Source organism: Sciurus carolinensis, chromosome 7 (assembly GCF_902686445.1).
Source record: "Sciurus carolinensis chromosome 7, mSciCar1.2, whole genome shotgun sequence".
In the NCBI taxonomy this organism is placed as follows: domain Eukaryota; kingdom Metazoa; phylum Chordata; class Mammalia; order Rodentia; family Sciuridae; genus Sciurus; species Sciurus carolinensis.
In genome coordinates, this window is record NC_062219.1 from 150633932 (window position 1) to 150650825 (window position 16894).

Consider the following 16894-nt stretch of genomic DNA (forward strand, 5'->3'; position numbering starts at 1 on the left):
GCCAGGATGTCCTTATGCTAAACTGCAGCCTAAAAGCCTAAAGCATTAAATAAAGCTGAGAAAACGGCCTGGAGATAGTGAGGTGGCAGCAGAGCCAGTGGGAGTGGCCAGAATGCTGTCCTGTCCCCTGACCAGGCCCCCAGCTGTGTTGACCACAGGCTGCAGTACAGATGCGGCTGCACAAAACAGTTTCCAGAATTCTCTTTACGAAGAATCATGAATTGAAATGATTTCCATGGACCCACAGTTGATTTCCTTTAGGGTTTTTGTGCAGGTAAGAAGCCACGATCACAGTTAGCATTCATGGCACGCTTCAGATCTATGCGTTCACATTCTTCCCTACCCATTAGGAAACTAGAGGTCTTAGCATCCAGGAAGAAAGTGAGTGAACTTTGTGACTTCTTACGGGCATATTATCAGTTACGATGCAGAAGTGAGAGTTTCTCGGGTCATGGTTTAAGAATGCCCTAGTTAGTGTGTTGTTCTCTTCCTCTACCTACCCAACCAGGCACTCCAGGAACACCAATGATAGAGGAAAACCAAAGATCGTGGTCAGATCCTCTACGAGCCTTCGTTATGAAAGTGCTAATTTTTTAAAAAATGCAAAGATTCACAGATCCATGGTTCCTGTGTTTTCAAGTGATTTGCGAAGCTTACGGGTATTTGTTTCTGCTGTTGTGGGTCATTTACCGCCTCTATGAAGTTCTTGTCCGTAAGGAGGAAGCAGCAAGGTTCAAAGAGAGTTTGGTATTGGACCAGAAGCCAGAGTGTGCGCCATCCATTGCTAGGCTGCTGGCCCACGCTCGCCCACCCGTGCCCGTCACCAGTGCTTGTCCCTCGTCACCACTCCTGGCACCCAGGTGGATGGTCACCATCGCCTTTCTTCTTGATGGTGTCAGGGCTGGATGCCTCCCTGCCCGTCAACCGTCCTGTGTCTCCCAGCCACGTGCAGGACCACTAACCAACTTTTCTCCTTCCCGTTTGGATAACAAATGCAGCCCACACGCTCCACGTGACGTGTCAGGCCAGTGGCATGAAGGCGCCAGAGTCAGCACGTAAGAATCAAGACACCCAGTTAAATTCGAATTTCAGATAAGCAGTGAGTGTTTTTCAGTAAACGTATGTCTCATGCAATATAAGGGACATAGATGCACTAGAAACTACTTATCTGAAATCTAGACTTGGATTTGAATTAGCTTTTTTCCTTTTAGCTCCGCTCTGGAGGCTCAGGCTGTGGCGCGTCCTGTGCTTGGTGCAGCATGGCTGAGGCTGTTCGGGGAAGGGCCCAGGCCTGGCCTTCATCTTCCGCGGCACATGGTTCAACAGGCCCGAGCTGCGTGGGGCTTCCAGATGACCATAAGCGTTCCGTGTGGGTTATGAGCTGCATCAAACAGCTTTCAGGATTGCGACGAAGAATAGTGAACCAAAAATATTTTCATCAGCCATAGTTCATTCTCTCTAGGGATTTTTTTCCAAGATGAAGAAGATGTGATTACAGTTAGCATTTTTGGCACTTTACAAATGTATACATTTAACACTCTTCCCTTGAACTGGGGAACTAGAGATTTTGCATCTGAGAAGAAAATTCATTAACCAGCTTCTCCTGTGAGGGTTAATATTTCCCATGACACCACTGCCTTCGGGTGCCTCCCAGAATTCCAAAGGCATCTTAATTTCACATATCAAATAAAGGAGTTTTAAAGACTCAAGTTCCTTTGGATTCAGTCACCATTATAAACCAGTGAGGTGGTACGTGCCAACATTCCCAGTAACTCGGAGAACTGAGGCAGGAGAAGTGCAAATTCAAGGCTAGCCTCTGCAGTTTAGCAAGACCCTAACTCAGAACAAACAATAAAGAGGGCTGGGGATGCAGCTCATGAAAGAGCGCCTGAGTTCAATCCCTGGAACCACCAAACAACAGTAGTGATCATTGTATGTCAGACACCTCAGTAAGAACGGAGACCTCCACCTTTACTCACTGGAAGGTATAATAATAACCATAAAACAAGAATCTCTAGGGGGGGTCATTTTAAATTGTTTCTTTGTCTTTATCGTTGCTTCCCTCTCGGTGCGGTACCAGGCAGGAATGGGCGCACACTAGGGAGGTGATGTATGGCCTCGTTCACTTTACTTCTTATTTTCTTTTATACTTTAAGTTAAAATGAAATTTTAAGTGGGTGTAGGGAGTGTTCATGATGACTGCTGTCCGCCTTCCCGCCCTCCGTCCTGTTAGCCGCCACTGTTCCCGGCTCCCTCCCGGCCTGGGATTCTGTCTGCACAGGCCATCTCCCCGTCCTCCTCCTCTTCTGTTTTCCTAGCATTCCTCCCACGTCTGCGCTGCACTCTGTGGCTTCTTGGATGCTCTTGCTCTCTGCCCTCCGCCATGCTCCTGTGTGGCTATGGAATTGGTGGGCTGTTGGCTGTGGTACCTTCTGGCACCTATTTACCGCCCACTGCAGGCAGCCGTGGGGACGCTCAGCACAGGTTCGTCTGCTCTCCCTGGAGAGGTCTTCCTCTGGGCGGGGAAGGCCCTGGGACTTCTGGACCTCCCACCCTGCTGGGCAGGAAGGGACAGGAAGGACGCACCGTCCCATCATGCTCACTCATCCTTCGAGACCAGGGTCGTTTCACCTTCTCAGCGTCTTTCTGGTGCAGAGGCTGTCCCCTGCTTCCAGTGTGGCACCCGATGTCTGACTTGCCCCGTCTTCAGCAGCTGGATATCTTTGCTGTGAGACGGGCCCACACTGGGGTCAGGTGCTTGCAGCCCAAGGGGACAGAGGCTGAGAGGGCTGCATGGTGACTGCTTTGCTCTGGTGTATGCATTTGTTGACATCACTGTCCCCCTGTGGGCTCTGGGTGTCTTGAGGAATGGGGTCAGTCTTCCTCTCCCTCCCCCCACCAGGGGCCGACCTGGCCCTGGGGCTGGAACTTGACATGTTAGGCATGTGATGTGTGTACTCTCTTCTTCCTTGCATCTGTGTCTTGTAACCACCCCGGGCCTTCACCTCTCACCCCACAGCAGACACAGGACTAGAACGCAACCTTTGAATTCCCAGTCTGGTGTTCAGTCTACAGGAACAGAGTGGGGACGTGGGAATGTCTGTAGTGACCCACGGTGGGAAAATGTGCTTTGATTATGAAATAAGTAATACACACACCTAATACCATATTCAAAGAAAGTCTCCCTGGAAACCCTGTCCTAGAGAGTACTGTTCCCTTCTCCAGAGGAACCACTGCTTCTGGGTTTTTGCGCACACTTCTAGAGGATGTGTTTGTTTTTGCTTTGTTTCGTGGTACTAGAAATTGAACCCAGGGGCCCTCTACCACTGAGCTTCAACCCCAGCCCTTTTTATTTTGTGGAAGGGTCTCACTAACTTGCTGAGGCTGACCTTGAACTTGTGATCCTCCTACCTCAGCCTTCTGAGGCACTGGGATTACAGGTGTGCACCACTTCACCCCATTTAGAGTTATTTTATGCATATAGCTATGTCCTTTTTGAAATTCAAACGTTAATATACTATAAATCTTATGTTTTTTTTTTGCTTTACACTGTATCTTGAAGATAATTTCAGTCAGTATATAAAGAGCTGCCTTATTCTTTTAAAAAAAATAGCTATATATTCTATGCCTGATGTTTCCTGCATTTACTTAACTAAACTCATTTGGTGGCTCTCTTCGTGTCTCCTGGTGTTTTGACCTTAATGCTGCAGATCGAGGTCTGACAACGTGGCACTGCATGCATGTAACCACATGGTGGGATGGAGTCATAAAGCTTCTGAACATCGTAAATCCGCAGGCCTGTCTCCACGCACACTCCGTCAGCAGGGTAGGAGTCGCGCTTCCTCACTCCCTCCCTGTACCCTGCGTCAGCCAGCTTTTAAAATCTCCTCTCCTTCTAGGGGAAAAAGCACCTGATTGTGGTTTTGATTTCTATTTGTCTCATGAGTGTATCAAATCTGTGGCTCTTGTATGTGTCAGCTTTGTGATGTGGGGAAGCGATACAAGTTGTCTTTACTTCAGTTTCCTCCTGTATAAAATGAAAATAATGCTCTATTTCAGTCTCTGCAACACCATCAATTATAAGACTCACCATTAATTCATACAGCAGTAGGGAGAAAAAATATACCTCTCATTACAGTGGTGAGAATTTCTCCAAGTCAGAGAAACTAAAATGTGAAGGAAAAATGTGCATCTTCAAGTCAGTGAAATTTGCCGATGTATAGAGTTGTCATAAGGGTGAACTATCTAGAATAGTGCCCAGTGCATACTAATTGCTCAATAAATAACTGATCGCTCCTGTTGCCAGAAAGCCAGTTCTCCCCCTAGTGCCACATGGCGTATCAGTAAGTGACCCTTGTAGCTGTGTTACTGTGAAGTTATGAGTCCCACGGTGTAAGTAGCAACTCTGCCCATTTGCTGAATCATGTTTCCTAACACCTGTACAGTGGTTGGCAGGTGAGAAGAGCTGTATCAATATCGATGGCTCCAAGGGACTGAGCCTTTCCTCCTCTAACGCTGGAGCAGAGTGTGTGTAGAAATCTTGATTCTTCCTGAGGAGCAGGTCCAGGGGTCTTAGGTCCAGGAGACCTGTGGTCTTTGCCTGTCCGTGGCTTCTAGACCGCATCTTAAACTGCATGATTCCATCTAGAATAACTTAGCCCTACTAAGCTCAGTTAAAACATGAAGACCCTTAACTTATAAAACCAAAACCCTGAATTGAAAGGGTTTTTCAAAATACTATTGATAAATATTTTTTCTAGACCTGGGTCACAATGTGCTTTCCCTAATCTGTATGGAATCCTAATAAGGATTTGACAGGATTCCGGTGAATCTTGCGTTTTAGGTTTGTATGTTTAAAACACGGGCCATCGTTACAGGGTTTTTGCGTTGATGTCTCAGGCAGTATGCCCCCTGCAGGAAGAATGAAGAAGTGCAGCCTTTCGCTCCCAAGCCCCCGCGGTTTTCTTGGCTGAACCTGAGCTGGGGCAATGGGTCGTTTTCGCTGAGGCACAGGCTGCGAGGACGCCCTGCCCGTGGTCAGCGCGGTGGTGCCCGTCCTCTGACACAGGGTTTTCTCGCTCCGGAGCTCCTCTGTCCTCGCACTTTTATTTACCTTGGTGATAGGTATTTGAATATTTCCATATGGCATAGATTCTGTTTATTCTGTTTATCGCATATTCTGCTTTGAATCTTTGAGAATTTAAAAGATAAACTGCCAGCCTGGTGCTCACCAGGAATCCCAGCCACACAGCAGGCCAAGGGTCGCAAAGTCGAGGCCAGCCTGGGCAACTCAGCAAGATTCTGTCTCAAAATAAAAGCTAAATACAGAGGGTTGGGGATGTGGCTCCGTAATAAAGTGTCCCCGGGGTCCATGACCAGTGCCAGAAAGAAACAGTAAATGAACAGTGATACTGGTTTATTGAAGTTATTTGAAGAGGTGTAAAATAGAAACGTTGAGAATTTTAAGGGTCAGTGTGTAGCAGTCCATAGATCCGCAGGCTGTGGCTAACAAAGAGCTCTGGCTGGTGTCAGGGTCGCCGCTGTGAATAGCACCTGTCTTCTGGCTGGCATCTTCTCCCCGTGTCTGCACTGCCTGGGGGTCCTCAGGATTAAGTGTGGTCCTGCTGCCTAAGTGCACCAATGTGTGTGGCCCGTCTGGGAAGCTCGTCCAGCCCCGGAGGAACCGATGTGCTCTGGAGTTCCCTGGGCACCTGCAGGAGGCTGAGGGTCCCTGCCGCCTGGACCACAAGTCTGTCCTCAGCACAGGTCGTCTGCTGGGGTGCCTCTGATGGGGCAGTCCCTCTCCCTTCACTCGCTCGGTGACAATAAGGTCAAAACCTGCAGGTTTTGTTCTGGAAAATGAAGACCTAGTACTTCCCACTCAAGTGCCATCAGTCTGTAGGGAGGCCCAGAACATGCGTGGGCACCGCGGTCACCAGACTGGCATCCCCGAAGGGCAGTGGCCACTCCACTTCTGGTCTGTGAGGGACGCCTCTCCAGACTGACTGCTGACTTACCATCTGCTTTTTGTCCTTGATAGGGTTAAACTTTCAGCACTTGTAACATGCTGAAATAAAGACAAATGGTTCTTAGCTAATGGAGGAAAAATCTCTTTCCAATTGAGTATTCATGATAATAAAGTTTGAACGTGTAAAAGATGGTACTTATTTATAACTTCCAGAATTACAACACACTCATCTCAGTGTGTGCATTTCACAATATTCACCCCCATCCCGTCCTCTCCCACGCTGCTGTTGTCCCTTCAGCCATGTTCCTGGGTGGCCTACCTGCTCCTGGGTGTCCCAGAGGAGCATACAGCAGAGTAGGGGCCTCTCCTTTTGGGCGGAGCCCCACCTCCACCATCTCTGAGTACATCCTACCTCCCCATCCTGCCCAGCCCCACTCAGCACGAGGCCTGATGTCCACACAGCTTCCCAGCAGCTAAGCCACAGACCGTGCCATCCTGGGCTCCTCCTCCCTTTACCCACAACTTTTGATTGATAGGTTTCCCCACAGCACTCCATGGCCTATCCAGAGCTGGCTCACCATTACCTCTGTGTAGACCTGGGGCAGTGCTCTCCTGGATTTCTTCTCTCTACATCCACTGTTCCTATGTCCATGCTTACTGACCTCTCCCCAAACCCAGTCCATTCTCCAACTGCTTTCAAGAGGATATTTACAAAATGCAACTTGACTACACTGTGTTCTCCACTTCTCTGCACAATTGATCTGTTTCTGGAAGCTGCTGCTTCTTCTGCCACCTGTTTTATTTTTCCCCTTCAGAACTCAGAGCTCGTCCTTCTCTTTTATCCCTGTCTTCTGTACTCCGCTCCTCCTGAAAGTTAGGTGTCCCTTTCATGTGCTCACACAATCTCTGCCGCCCCCTACCTCGTTGTCTCTGTCTTCCCTGCAAGACCCTGAGGGCAGGATTTGTGTTGGGAAGATTATTAGCCCTGTAGGACTAGTTCAGTGGTTGACACATAGTAGAAGTTCAATGAAGTTCACTTGAAGAATGAATCTGTTTTTCTGGGCCCGATTCTCTCCCATACAGGTGCTTTTGAGTACAGCAATCCAAAGCGTCTTTTCTGTTCCATGGACACAGAGGAAACGACAGGGCTTGTGCGGACGACGGTGGTTCCAGGAGTTCCACACTCTGCACTTAAAATCTGTCTCTTCTGTTCCTGGTTAAAAAACCAGAGTGTGAGATGAAGCTTGATTCTCCACTGCTGTTGGCAGGTGGGGTCTGCATAAACTGCAGGCCCCATAGCTGAGAAAACCTCCTGTAGTGTTCGCAGCTAACCAGGGCTAGAGCTAATGCCAGCATCAGCTCTGAGCGCCGCAGCAGCCAAAGCCTATTCTCCTCCGCTTCACTGAGGGGCGTGTTGCAGCTTCGGTGGGGGCCTTGCCCGTGTCACAGCACACCCCAGCAGCTCACCACCAGCTTCTTTCCAGGTTCTATCCCACAAATCTGAAGAATAACATTTATGGGACAGCAGGATGCAAGAGTGAAGGGAGCCAGATTTATTCAAGTTGAAGAAGAGAAACAGAACTTCTGCAGGGCCAAAAGGGACCCCAGTAGGGGCTGCCCCCAAGCGTGCTGGTCTAGGGATTTATACAGCACTTGGGTCAACACTGTTGGTCCACATCTGTGCTCGGCGGGGTTTGGAAACACTGTTGGTTAGCCCTGCAGTTGATTCTTCCTTACTTCCATTTTTCTGCTCGTCGAAGTCATTGGATCGTGGACGCTTGGGGTTCCAGGCTGTGGAGCCGGTGTCTGCACTGGACCTGTGCTGGGCTGCCTCGGGCAACAGGCCACCAAACTGTGGCTCACAGACCCTCAGGTCCACACTGGCATGGTGGACACCACACTCCATCTGTGCTCCAGCTTACGGGGCCCCACTCCACAGCTCTAGGACAAGGGCTTGGCTTCAAAATTCTCAAACCTGATAGCACCCTGCAGTCACCCAGGGTGCTTTAAAATATATCGGTGCTTGGGTCCCCCATGTCTGCAGCCCATCTGTCGCAAGCTTCTGAAGAGTCTAAGTGAGAGACGATGCCGATGGGTTTCATCTGAAAGACACCATTCCCCACCTCGGTCCTTGCCTGCTTCCGCAGTCAGCTCCTTTTCCTGTTGCTCCTGGCACCTCTTCTAGCCCTCACGCCTTCCCTCAGCCCTCCTGCTCACCTTGACCCAAGCCCGCGCCCTCCCGGCCCCCTCGTGCGTTGCTCTGTTGATACCACTCAAGCAGCAGTCCTGAGTCTACCATTTTGAATTTCTCGTGTTACGTACACTGTTCTTAATCTGAGAGTGCGACACTTCACTAAGGATCTTAATCAGCTTATTCAGGACTGTTGTGAATAACTTAGCTCATGCTCTTAAACAGAGATCATTTATGTTATAATTTATTAGCTTCCTTAATTGAACTGTCAAGGTAGTTTTTGCATCAAGCAAACCTTGATTCAGGGCTCAAGTGGCATCGCTAGGAGGCCTCCCTTGGCAGTCTTTGAGGTTTCAGCTGTTCTCAGGCTTACTACTGGGAGTTAGCAAAGTAGCTGCCACAGCTCCACACCTCATACCAAATAGAGACAGGCTGCTGTCCTGGCAGAGCCAACCCGAGTTCCAGCACACCTGATCTTCTGGGTCATGACCACTTCCTTGAATTGAAACACTGAGCTCATGTGTTGATTGACAAGCCAGTGAAGGTCTTCATTCCAAGAGCTGGTGGTGAGGTTCCCCCACCCACATTCTGTTGACTGAGGTGTGAGGGATGGAGAGCAGGTAATTCTCTAAAAAGGGAAGGAAGGGCAAAAACTAAAGTTCACAATAATGTCAATTATCATGTCATACGTCTATCAGGGTTTACCAACATTTGCGCAATGTGTATTTAATTTGAAATGTCACGCACATAGATACAGTAGAATTGCTTGGTCATAGTAGACCATTTTAAAGTTCTAATGAAGTGAATAAACACACACATGTCCTATTTTTATATACAATACAAGAAATCACTCATCATTGAATTTATGAATGTGAGTTTTCTTAGAAATATCACTTGCCTCACCAAATTTAAAAAGAATGGTATGATGGAGTGTGAAGAAGTGACTTCTGTGCTTTGCCATTTAACTACCTGGATGACCTTGACTAAGTTCTTTGCTTTCTCTGATCACTGGCTTTGTTAACTGCTAAGGGCATATATAAGCAGTGGCCCTCACAGAGTGTGTATCAGGTGAGATCACATGTGTTAAAGCATCTAGTGGAATCTCGGAGTTACGTGTTGCATTTCATGTTAGTACCTCTTCAGGTTGATTCCATTTTACTAATACATTGCCTTTATTACTTCAAACTTGTTTTATTTTTATGCAAATAAACTTCAGAATAACTTCTATAAAAAGTATATTAAGGCCAGACTTGGTGGTACATGTCTTTAATCCCAGCCACTTGGAAGGCTGAGGCAGGAGGATTGCAAATTTGAGACCAGACTGGGCAACTTGGCTAGCCCCTATCTCAAAATAGAAAGGACTGGCAGCGTAGATCTGTGGGAGAGTGCCCAGGTTCAATCCCCAAGCCCGCCTACACACACACACACAATGTGTAAAAAGAAAAACTCATAAAATCTGAGCCATTGCTATAATTCAAGATAAAAGCTTGGGCTTTGGGGAAGCAAAGGCAAAAAGACCATCAGCCTGAATCTCAGCTACTGGGGAGGCTGAGGCAGGAGGATCACAGGTTGAAGACCAGCCTGGGTAACTTAAGACCCTGACTCAAAATTAAAAAAAAAAAAAAAAAAAAGGGCTGGGAATGTGGCCCAGTGATACAGTACCCCTGGATTCAATCCCCAATGCCCCCAGAAAGACAAACGCAGCTAAACGCTCTGCTATCGTTGTGTAATAATGGAAAGTATACAATTCAAGAATAGTAAGGACCTGTTTCTAGGGGAGTCTTGGAAACTCTTTGGACAGTTTTCAGTGGAGACTAAGGATTTGAGTCCATCATCTGCTGGGTATATAACAGATAATTTGCCTTCTCTGAGGTTCAGCTTTCTCATTTCTAAACTGGGAATAAAAAGGTAGTACCTATCCCATGAAGATATTATCAGGTTTGAACAAAAGAATGTATGTTGAAAAGATTGTCACAGTGCTCTGAATGCAGTAATTGATTAATAAATTTTAGTTATTATAATAATTATTATTATAAGTTCTATCAAACATTTATTGCTCTAATTAAATATCTATAAAAGAATATTAGCAGTGAGATAATTTCTTCATTGTTAAAGAAACCATGTGATCCAATACTGAAAAGTACCAGGGTCCTTCAAGTAGACAAAAAAATCTAACCAACTAGAAATCTAAAGGAGAAAAATGAAATAGTATTCTGATTTACTCTGTGAACCATTTAAAATTTTCTTGCTTTTGAAAACAGCTCATTTTAGAATAGCACTGAAACTCTCCAAGATGCCACCGTAGGAGGGGTCAGAGAGCTAGCCAGCCTGTGAGTGCAGAGGAAGCCAGGAGTCGGCTTCCTGTCCGCAGGGGCCTGAGCTCTGCTTCTCCACGTGGATCAGTTGCCGGTGGCCGTCATGGGGTGCAGGCCAGTTGTCCACTGTTAAAAGGTGTTCTCTTCTACGAGGCTCTACATTCCAGCTCTAGTTTACCCCACCCCACCCCAAAAAAGAGCAGGGGGAGAAAGTAGAGTCTACTAACAACTCTAGATGGAACCCAAGTGCAATCACCTGAAATACTCTATACGCTTGATGCGCGGGTGGCAGACCACACTCTGAGTCTGTCTCTTAGATGATGAAATAGCAGGGTGTATATGGAAGTCATGAAACGGAAGCACTGAGGGAAGCAGGAGTGGACAGGGTTGGCTGCACAGAGTCCCTCCCGGCTTCCTTCTTTTCAAGGTGACCTGGTAGCCAAGCCACCAGGCTGACCAGCCGTGGAGCTGTACTCCGGGGACCTGCTGGCTCCTGCCCTGGCCTGTCTCTTGGCTCCAGGGTGCGTGTTCTTGGTCGGCCATGGTTTTGTTTGCTTTATTTATTTTTTTCCTTCACTACCATTGTTTTTCTTCCTTTCTTTCATTGATTTCCAGTTTTCACATTGCACAGGGCAGGGGCACCCTTCACTCCCAGTTTTCTGTGATCAGAACTCTAGCACATTCCACTGTTCAGCAGCCCACCTCACATTTTGATTAGGCCCTCGGCTGATTTGCTGGCCTGCTTGGCTGGCGCCGCCTCCTTGCAGCCCTTGCGGCGTCTGGTTACAGCTCCTGCTGCAGCGCCTGGCCTGTCCTGGCCCTGCTGCTTTTCTACCGGTGCAGAGCCACAGGAGTGGCCAGGTGGCACTTCTTTGCTTCCTGGCCGCCTCTTCACAGCCAGCCCCCTAGGGAGGGGGCATCTCAGGCCGGGAAGGTGGGGCAGGGGGCGCAGGGGCCGGTGCAAGGACACCTCTGCTCGGCAGGGAGTTGGGCCCCTGTCTCCAGTGCCCTCGCCCTGGTTCCCCCGTACCAGTTGCCACGTGCCCAGGGTACCCCCGTGTGTTCCTTCTGATGCCAGTGCCACATGGCATCGCCCCAGCCGTGCACCTCGGAGGCAGCGGCGTCTGTGGGAGGAACAGCGACTGCGCATTACTGCTTTGAAAAGGTGTGACTGCGTCCAGAAGGGTCTGTCGGATGCCCCTGTTCGAGGCTAGGTCAGCGCTGACACTGTGCGCACGCAGGTCCTCAGCGGAGGCTTCCCTTCACTCGCCAGCACCCCCGAGTTGGAAAACCCAGTTATTCCAACAGGCTCCCCCTTTAGGGGTTTGCCTCGGGGACTTCTGGTTCTCAGGAGTGTGACTTTCCACACCAGTGTGATTGCCACCTGTTGGGACACTTCAGCAACCCTCCGCGTGTGTTTAAATCACAGCCAGCAGCGTGTCCCGTCCAGTGGTGCCTCTTACACGCAGGCCTCTTGCCTTGCAGGTGCTGGGGAGCAGGGTGGCGCCCCCGTCCCTGGCCACGTCCCCGTCCCGTCCCCGTCCACCATCCATGTCCATGTCCACGTCCCGGTCCATGTCCCCATCCCCGTCCCTGTGCAGGCGCTCTCCGTGGCAGGTCGGCCAGGACAGCTGCCCTGGAACATTCCTGACGCTGAAAGACAGCAGAGCGCTGGTGGCAACTCGGAAATGCCAGCACTTCCTTCGGAGCATTGAGTTCTGTCCCATCTTCCCCGACTTGACATGGCTTCCGGAGAGACTGGGCTGAACTACAGGAAGTACTTTAAGAAATACGAGTTCTTGCTTGAAAATGGTGACACAAATTCAGTGTTGCAGAGTGGGAATCTTGGTGAATCTCTTCATTAAGAGACAAGAAGGATCTATTGTCTAAGCCATCAATAAGACTTTTAAAAGGAAAAGTAGTTATTTAACCATGGATAATTAAATTGATACAAATTTCAACTGCGCTGTGGTATTATTTTCACCTATAAAATTACCAAAGATACCTGACTTGAAACTACAGAGTGTTTGATGAAAATATGCATTTTAGAGAGAGCCTTAAAGTTCCTATTGGACTGGCAGCTCAGCTTCTGAAAACCCATTCTAAGGAAATTATCTTGAAGCCAGAAATACCTCTTTTCACAAAATGTTCTCTGCATTATTATTAGTCAGAGAGAAAACACAAATATTTGCCACTAAGAAAATTAATTATATAAGTGAATCAGGGTTTACATATGTAGTGGAATAATAACTGATATTAGTCATGCAAAATTATTACCAGTGTGCAAACTCCTCAAGCTATTAAAGGAAACGATGTAACAAAATTTTGTGTATGTTAGGAACTACATAATAGTTAGAACTACATGATAATTAAGATAGAAATAAATACCAAAAATTTGCAAGTCTTTTAAGTGCATCAATTTTACTTAAGATTTTATTTATATTAATATGAATGGTCCATCCCTTTCTGTCAATGCCATGTAAGTAAGAGACAGTTCCCTTTTCAAACTGTCTTCACGCCGAGTTATGAGGGTCATGATGTAGTTTTTGTCTTAAAGCAGAAGCATCTTTACCTAATGTGTGCGTTCCCTCCTCATCCTTCACGTGTGTGACTCCTAACGTATTATTTAAGGGGGTCATCATCCTGCCACAGAGCTCTTCTGGAAGAAGCTCTGGAATTTTCTCCCTGCCTGCACATCTGTCCACCCCTCAGAACGTCACAAAAGGAGAGTTCAGGGAGGTCTTTTCAGTGACTGCTAGAAGGTGGAACCTCTGTATTTGCCTTAATTTTTTTGAGAGGCCCCACAGTGCCTGGGAATTATTTCACATTTCTCTAAGCACACATGAGCCATTTGCAAAGACAAAGCACCTTGTGTTTCCATAGTTATTTTTATGTAAAGCTGTTAAAGGAACAGGAAACATCTTTCGGCTGCCTTTCTCCCTACGACTGCCCCAGAAATAGTCATTAGTATTAAACATAACAGAGACGAAGATTGTTTCCCATGGAGCCTTGGAGCACGGCTGCAGAGCAGCCCAAAAGCTTTGGGGCTGTTTTTGATAAAGCCTGTGGAAAGGACCAAGAGGCTGGCTCTCGTGTTGGGCAGACAGTGGCAGCTGCTTTCTTGCTGTGTGGCACTGTCCCATCCTAAATCAAAGGGAAATGGGGACTGTTTGACAGATACTGTCATCAGTGCAAACATTATTAAAATAATTTAAAAGCTTCTTCTTCTTCTTTATTTTTTAGCTTAAGGAAGGGCTGTTGCTTTGTTCCGGCTTTCCCAGCTCTGGATCTTAGGACTCCAGGATCAATATTCCTACACCAGATTTTTTGTCTAGCCAAGCTGGAGCTGTGACTTTTCATCCCAGTGGGACAGTGCAGCAAGGTTCTTGGCGTTTCCTGCCTATTACCAGTTAGGGTCTGTGAACAGAATCTCCATTTGTGAGAACCTCATTGTGGGTAGCATGCAGTGGTCTTTTCATTTTGATTGATGGTTCTGGTTCTGCACCATCTGGCTTCTGCTAGGCTGCATTCATCATATCCCGAACTAAGACAGTGTAGACATGTCTGCTTAATATGTACCCATACATAATGTAACATTAGTTATTCATTCAGCTTGCAGAACAGAGTCATAATGTATGCAAGGTCTTTATATAGTAAAACATAAATATTAATATGCGACCCATTAATGCCGTTTCTACTGGTACTAACCTCCCCCAGTACATTTGTTTATGAAGAGCGAGGAATTACGAGAGAGGAGACCATGTGCACATTTACATGAACACATACAGTTTCATCAGTGTCCCGTATGAATTTAGAGTGATATGTGCCTGTCACACTTATTTACCCATATTTGCTTTATCTCGCCCTCTAATTGCCTCTGGAAATACAGGTTAAACTCGAGCTGAACACAGATTCATTTTTTCTCATGTGAAATCACTTGGACCAAATGTAGGTCATCTGCAGGGGTCACTGGGGCCTGTGTGGCTCTGCTCTTTTGTGCTGCCTCTGACGGGGCTCACTCTTGACACACTGTCCCCTGCTGTGTGATAAAGGAAAAAAGAGAAGCCAATAGAGGGAGGATAGAAATTACAAGTCAGACAAAGTTTGCTCCAATTTAGGACCACCATACCCATCGGTAGCTCAAATTTAGTTTTTGAAATTTGCAAGGACCTTTCTTTCCCAGTTAGGAAAAACATAGTGTACATTAATCATAATCCTTTCACTACCCAGAGGAGGGAGGGAAAGGGGATTTAAATTCTCCTGGGAAGTTACCTTGTAGAAAATCGCTAGAGCATATTTCTTGAGGTAGCAAATTAAAACCATAACTTCATAAAACACATTTTATGTTTTATTAATTATGTTTTGTTGAAACAGCACTGTATTCCTGTGTGGTTACATCTTCTATATGTGCCCCAAATTCAAAGAATGTATTTTAATGAATTATACTATTGAAGAGTGAGCGAAGATTAATGCTTGCGAGCTGCAGAATTCAAAATGCAGCCCACACCACACTAGTAATCAATCATGGGATAATGCGTGGGAAGCAGGGGAAGGGATGGCGGCTTGTGTGGAGAAGTAGGTAACTGCTGCTTCTGTTTAAAAGGGGATCGCAGTGTGTTTTAATTAGGCACGTAAACACCAGGAGCAGCCCCAATAGAAAGTATGTAAAACACAAAACCCAGGCATGAACTGTCATCTCAGGTTGAAGATATTGAGAGAGTGTCATATAGAAAGATGGAAAACATAATTCTGGGTGTAAAATCAATAATTTAATATTCAGTTCATCTGTTTCTTGTTTTAAAGCTACTTTTAATTTTGCCCAAAAATTTAGATCCCATTATTGCTTAATTCATCATATTAATTGACTTTTTTTCTAGCACTGGGGATTGAACCCAGGGGTACTCTACATCCCAGATCTTTTTTTATTTTATTTTGAGACAGGGTCTGGCTAAGTTATTGAGGCTGGTCTTGAACTTGCAAACCTCCGCCTCAGTTTACTGAGTCGGTGGGATTACAGGCACACATCCCCAAGCCTGGCCTATTAATTGATTTTTAAAAAGCACATTCACTGCCGAGAACACCACACTGAGCTAGCAGACTAGGAAACCGTACATAGACGGCTCGTGACTCCGGAGCACTGGCATGATCCTAGGGACCTGGGAAGAGGACCAGTTTGGGAAGAGAGACAGGGGTGGAGTCTTGGCTCTGCTTCTCCACGAGCTGGATGACCTCAGAAGTGGGTGTGCACTGGCTGGCCTGTCTCCGAGTCGCCCTGGTTTTAGGATACAATAGTCTGAGCTTTGTATAAATTAGAAGAGTCATCTGTCAAGTCCTCAAGCCTGGTCTCCCACTCGGAAACAGATCATCCTGTTCTGCCTGCCTCAGTAGCGTGCGAGGGTCGTGTGAGACGTGAACTTTTCAGCACTATGAAAACGCATGTGCTGTCGTTTTTGTTAGTGCGGCTTCCTGAATTTCATCTGTGATATTCATAAGAGCGTGCCCAATGGTCCAGTCTTCTCTTCTGTCACAGTCAATTTTAAGAACCAGCGAAAGGATGAATACCTGTGTTTCCTGGTGCCTGAATTTCTCTTCCTATACAAGTTCCCTCTAGGGTGTACCGCAGAGGTCAAAAACTATTTTTCCCCTACAAGGGACCATATGCTAGTGAAATACAACATAATTTAATTTCCTTCTTCAAGCAACATATAAGCTATTGGACTGTACGACTTTAAAATTAAGGACATCCATCCTGAAGCTGGGACAGGGCTGGGAGGGAGACCTTCCAAAGCAAGCCACTTCATTAGCTCATGGGGAGCAGCAGACACTTAGGAGGCCAGGCCTCGCTGCCCTGAGGGATGCTGAGGGGTCCACAGGGGAGGGCAGAGCAGATGGGCCACCTGACGAGCCCGGCGCTTCCTCTTCCTCCACCTCCGCAGACCAGGTGGGCGCAGCAAGCGCACAGGATGCCAGGCGCCCCTCCCGGGTTACATACACACCTGAACACAGGGATTTTTTATTCTAACTCCACCAATGCACCTTGTTATGTTTTCTACGTTATCATCAACGTCAGAGTGTTTACTCTGGTACTTATTGGCAAATTCCAGCTCTTTCTAAGGTTGCCGGCTCATCCAGAGGACAGCCACACATGTGTGGGAGAAGTGGCTCTGGCTCTGGGCTGTCTTCTGCTCCGTTAGACCAGGTGGCCTCGGGCGTCCTGCCGCGCTTGGCCTGGTGGCCGCGAGCTGATCCACATGCACGTGCCTAGGACGTCTCTATGCGCGGGACTCCATTCCCGGGGGCAGTCGCTCTGCTCGGGGTGCTGGAAACACCGCTCTGCGTGCTCCCTCCTGTCAGCTCCTGGTGTGCCGAAGAGGGTAGAGGGAGCAGCACAACGCCAAGGACCTCCCTAGCGAGATCAGC

General features: G+C 47.4%; 1 protein-coding gene across 5 annotated transcripts in view; it reads left to right on the plus strand.

Moving 5' to 3' along the window:
* Cdkal1 (CDK5 regulatory subunit associated protein 1 like 1) overlaps positions 1-16894 on the plus strand; it is a 560769-nt gene that overhangs the window by 455294 nt on the left and 88581 nt on the right. The window contains exon 14 of one of the 5 annotated variants that reach the window (XM_047558432.1): positions 7052-7318. The exons of the other annotated variants lie outside the window; for them this stretch is intronic. Coding sequence (XP_047414388.1) covers positions 7052-7189 — 138 coding nt within the window. The 3' untranslated portion in view covers positions 7190-7318. Of the gene's footprint in view, positions 1-7051; positions 7319-16894 lie in introns of those variants that run through there. 5 annotated transcript variants of the gene reach the window in all.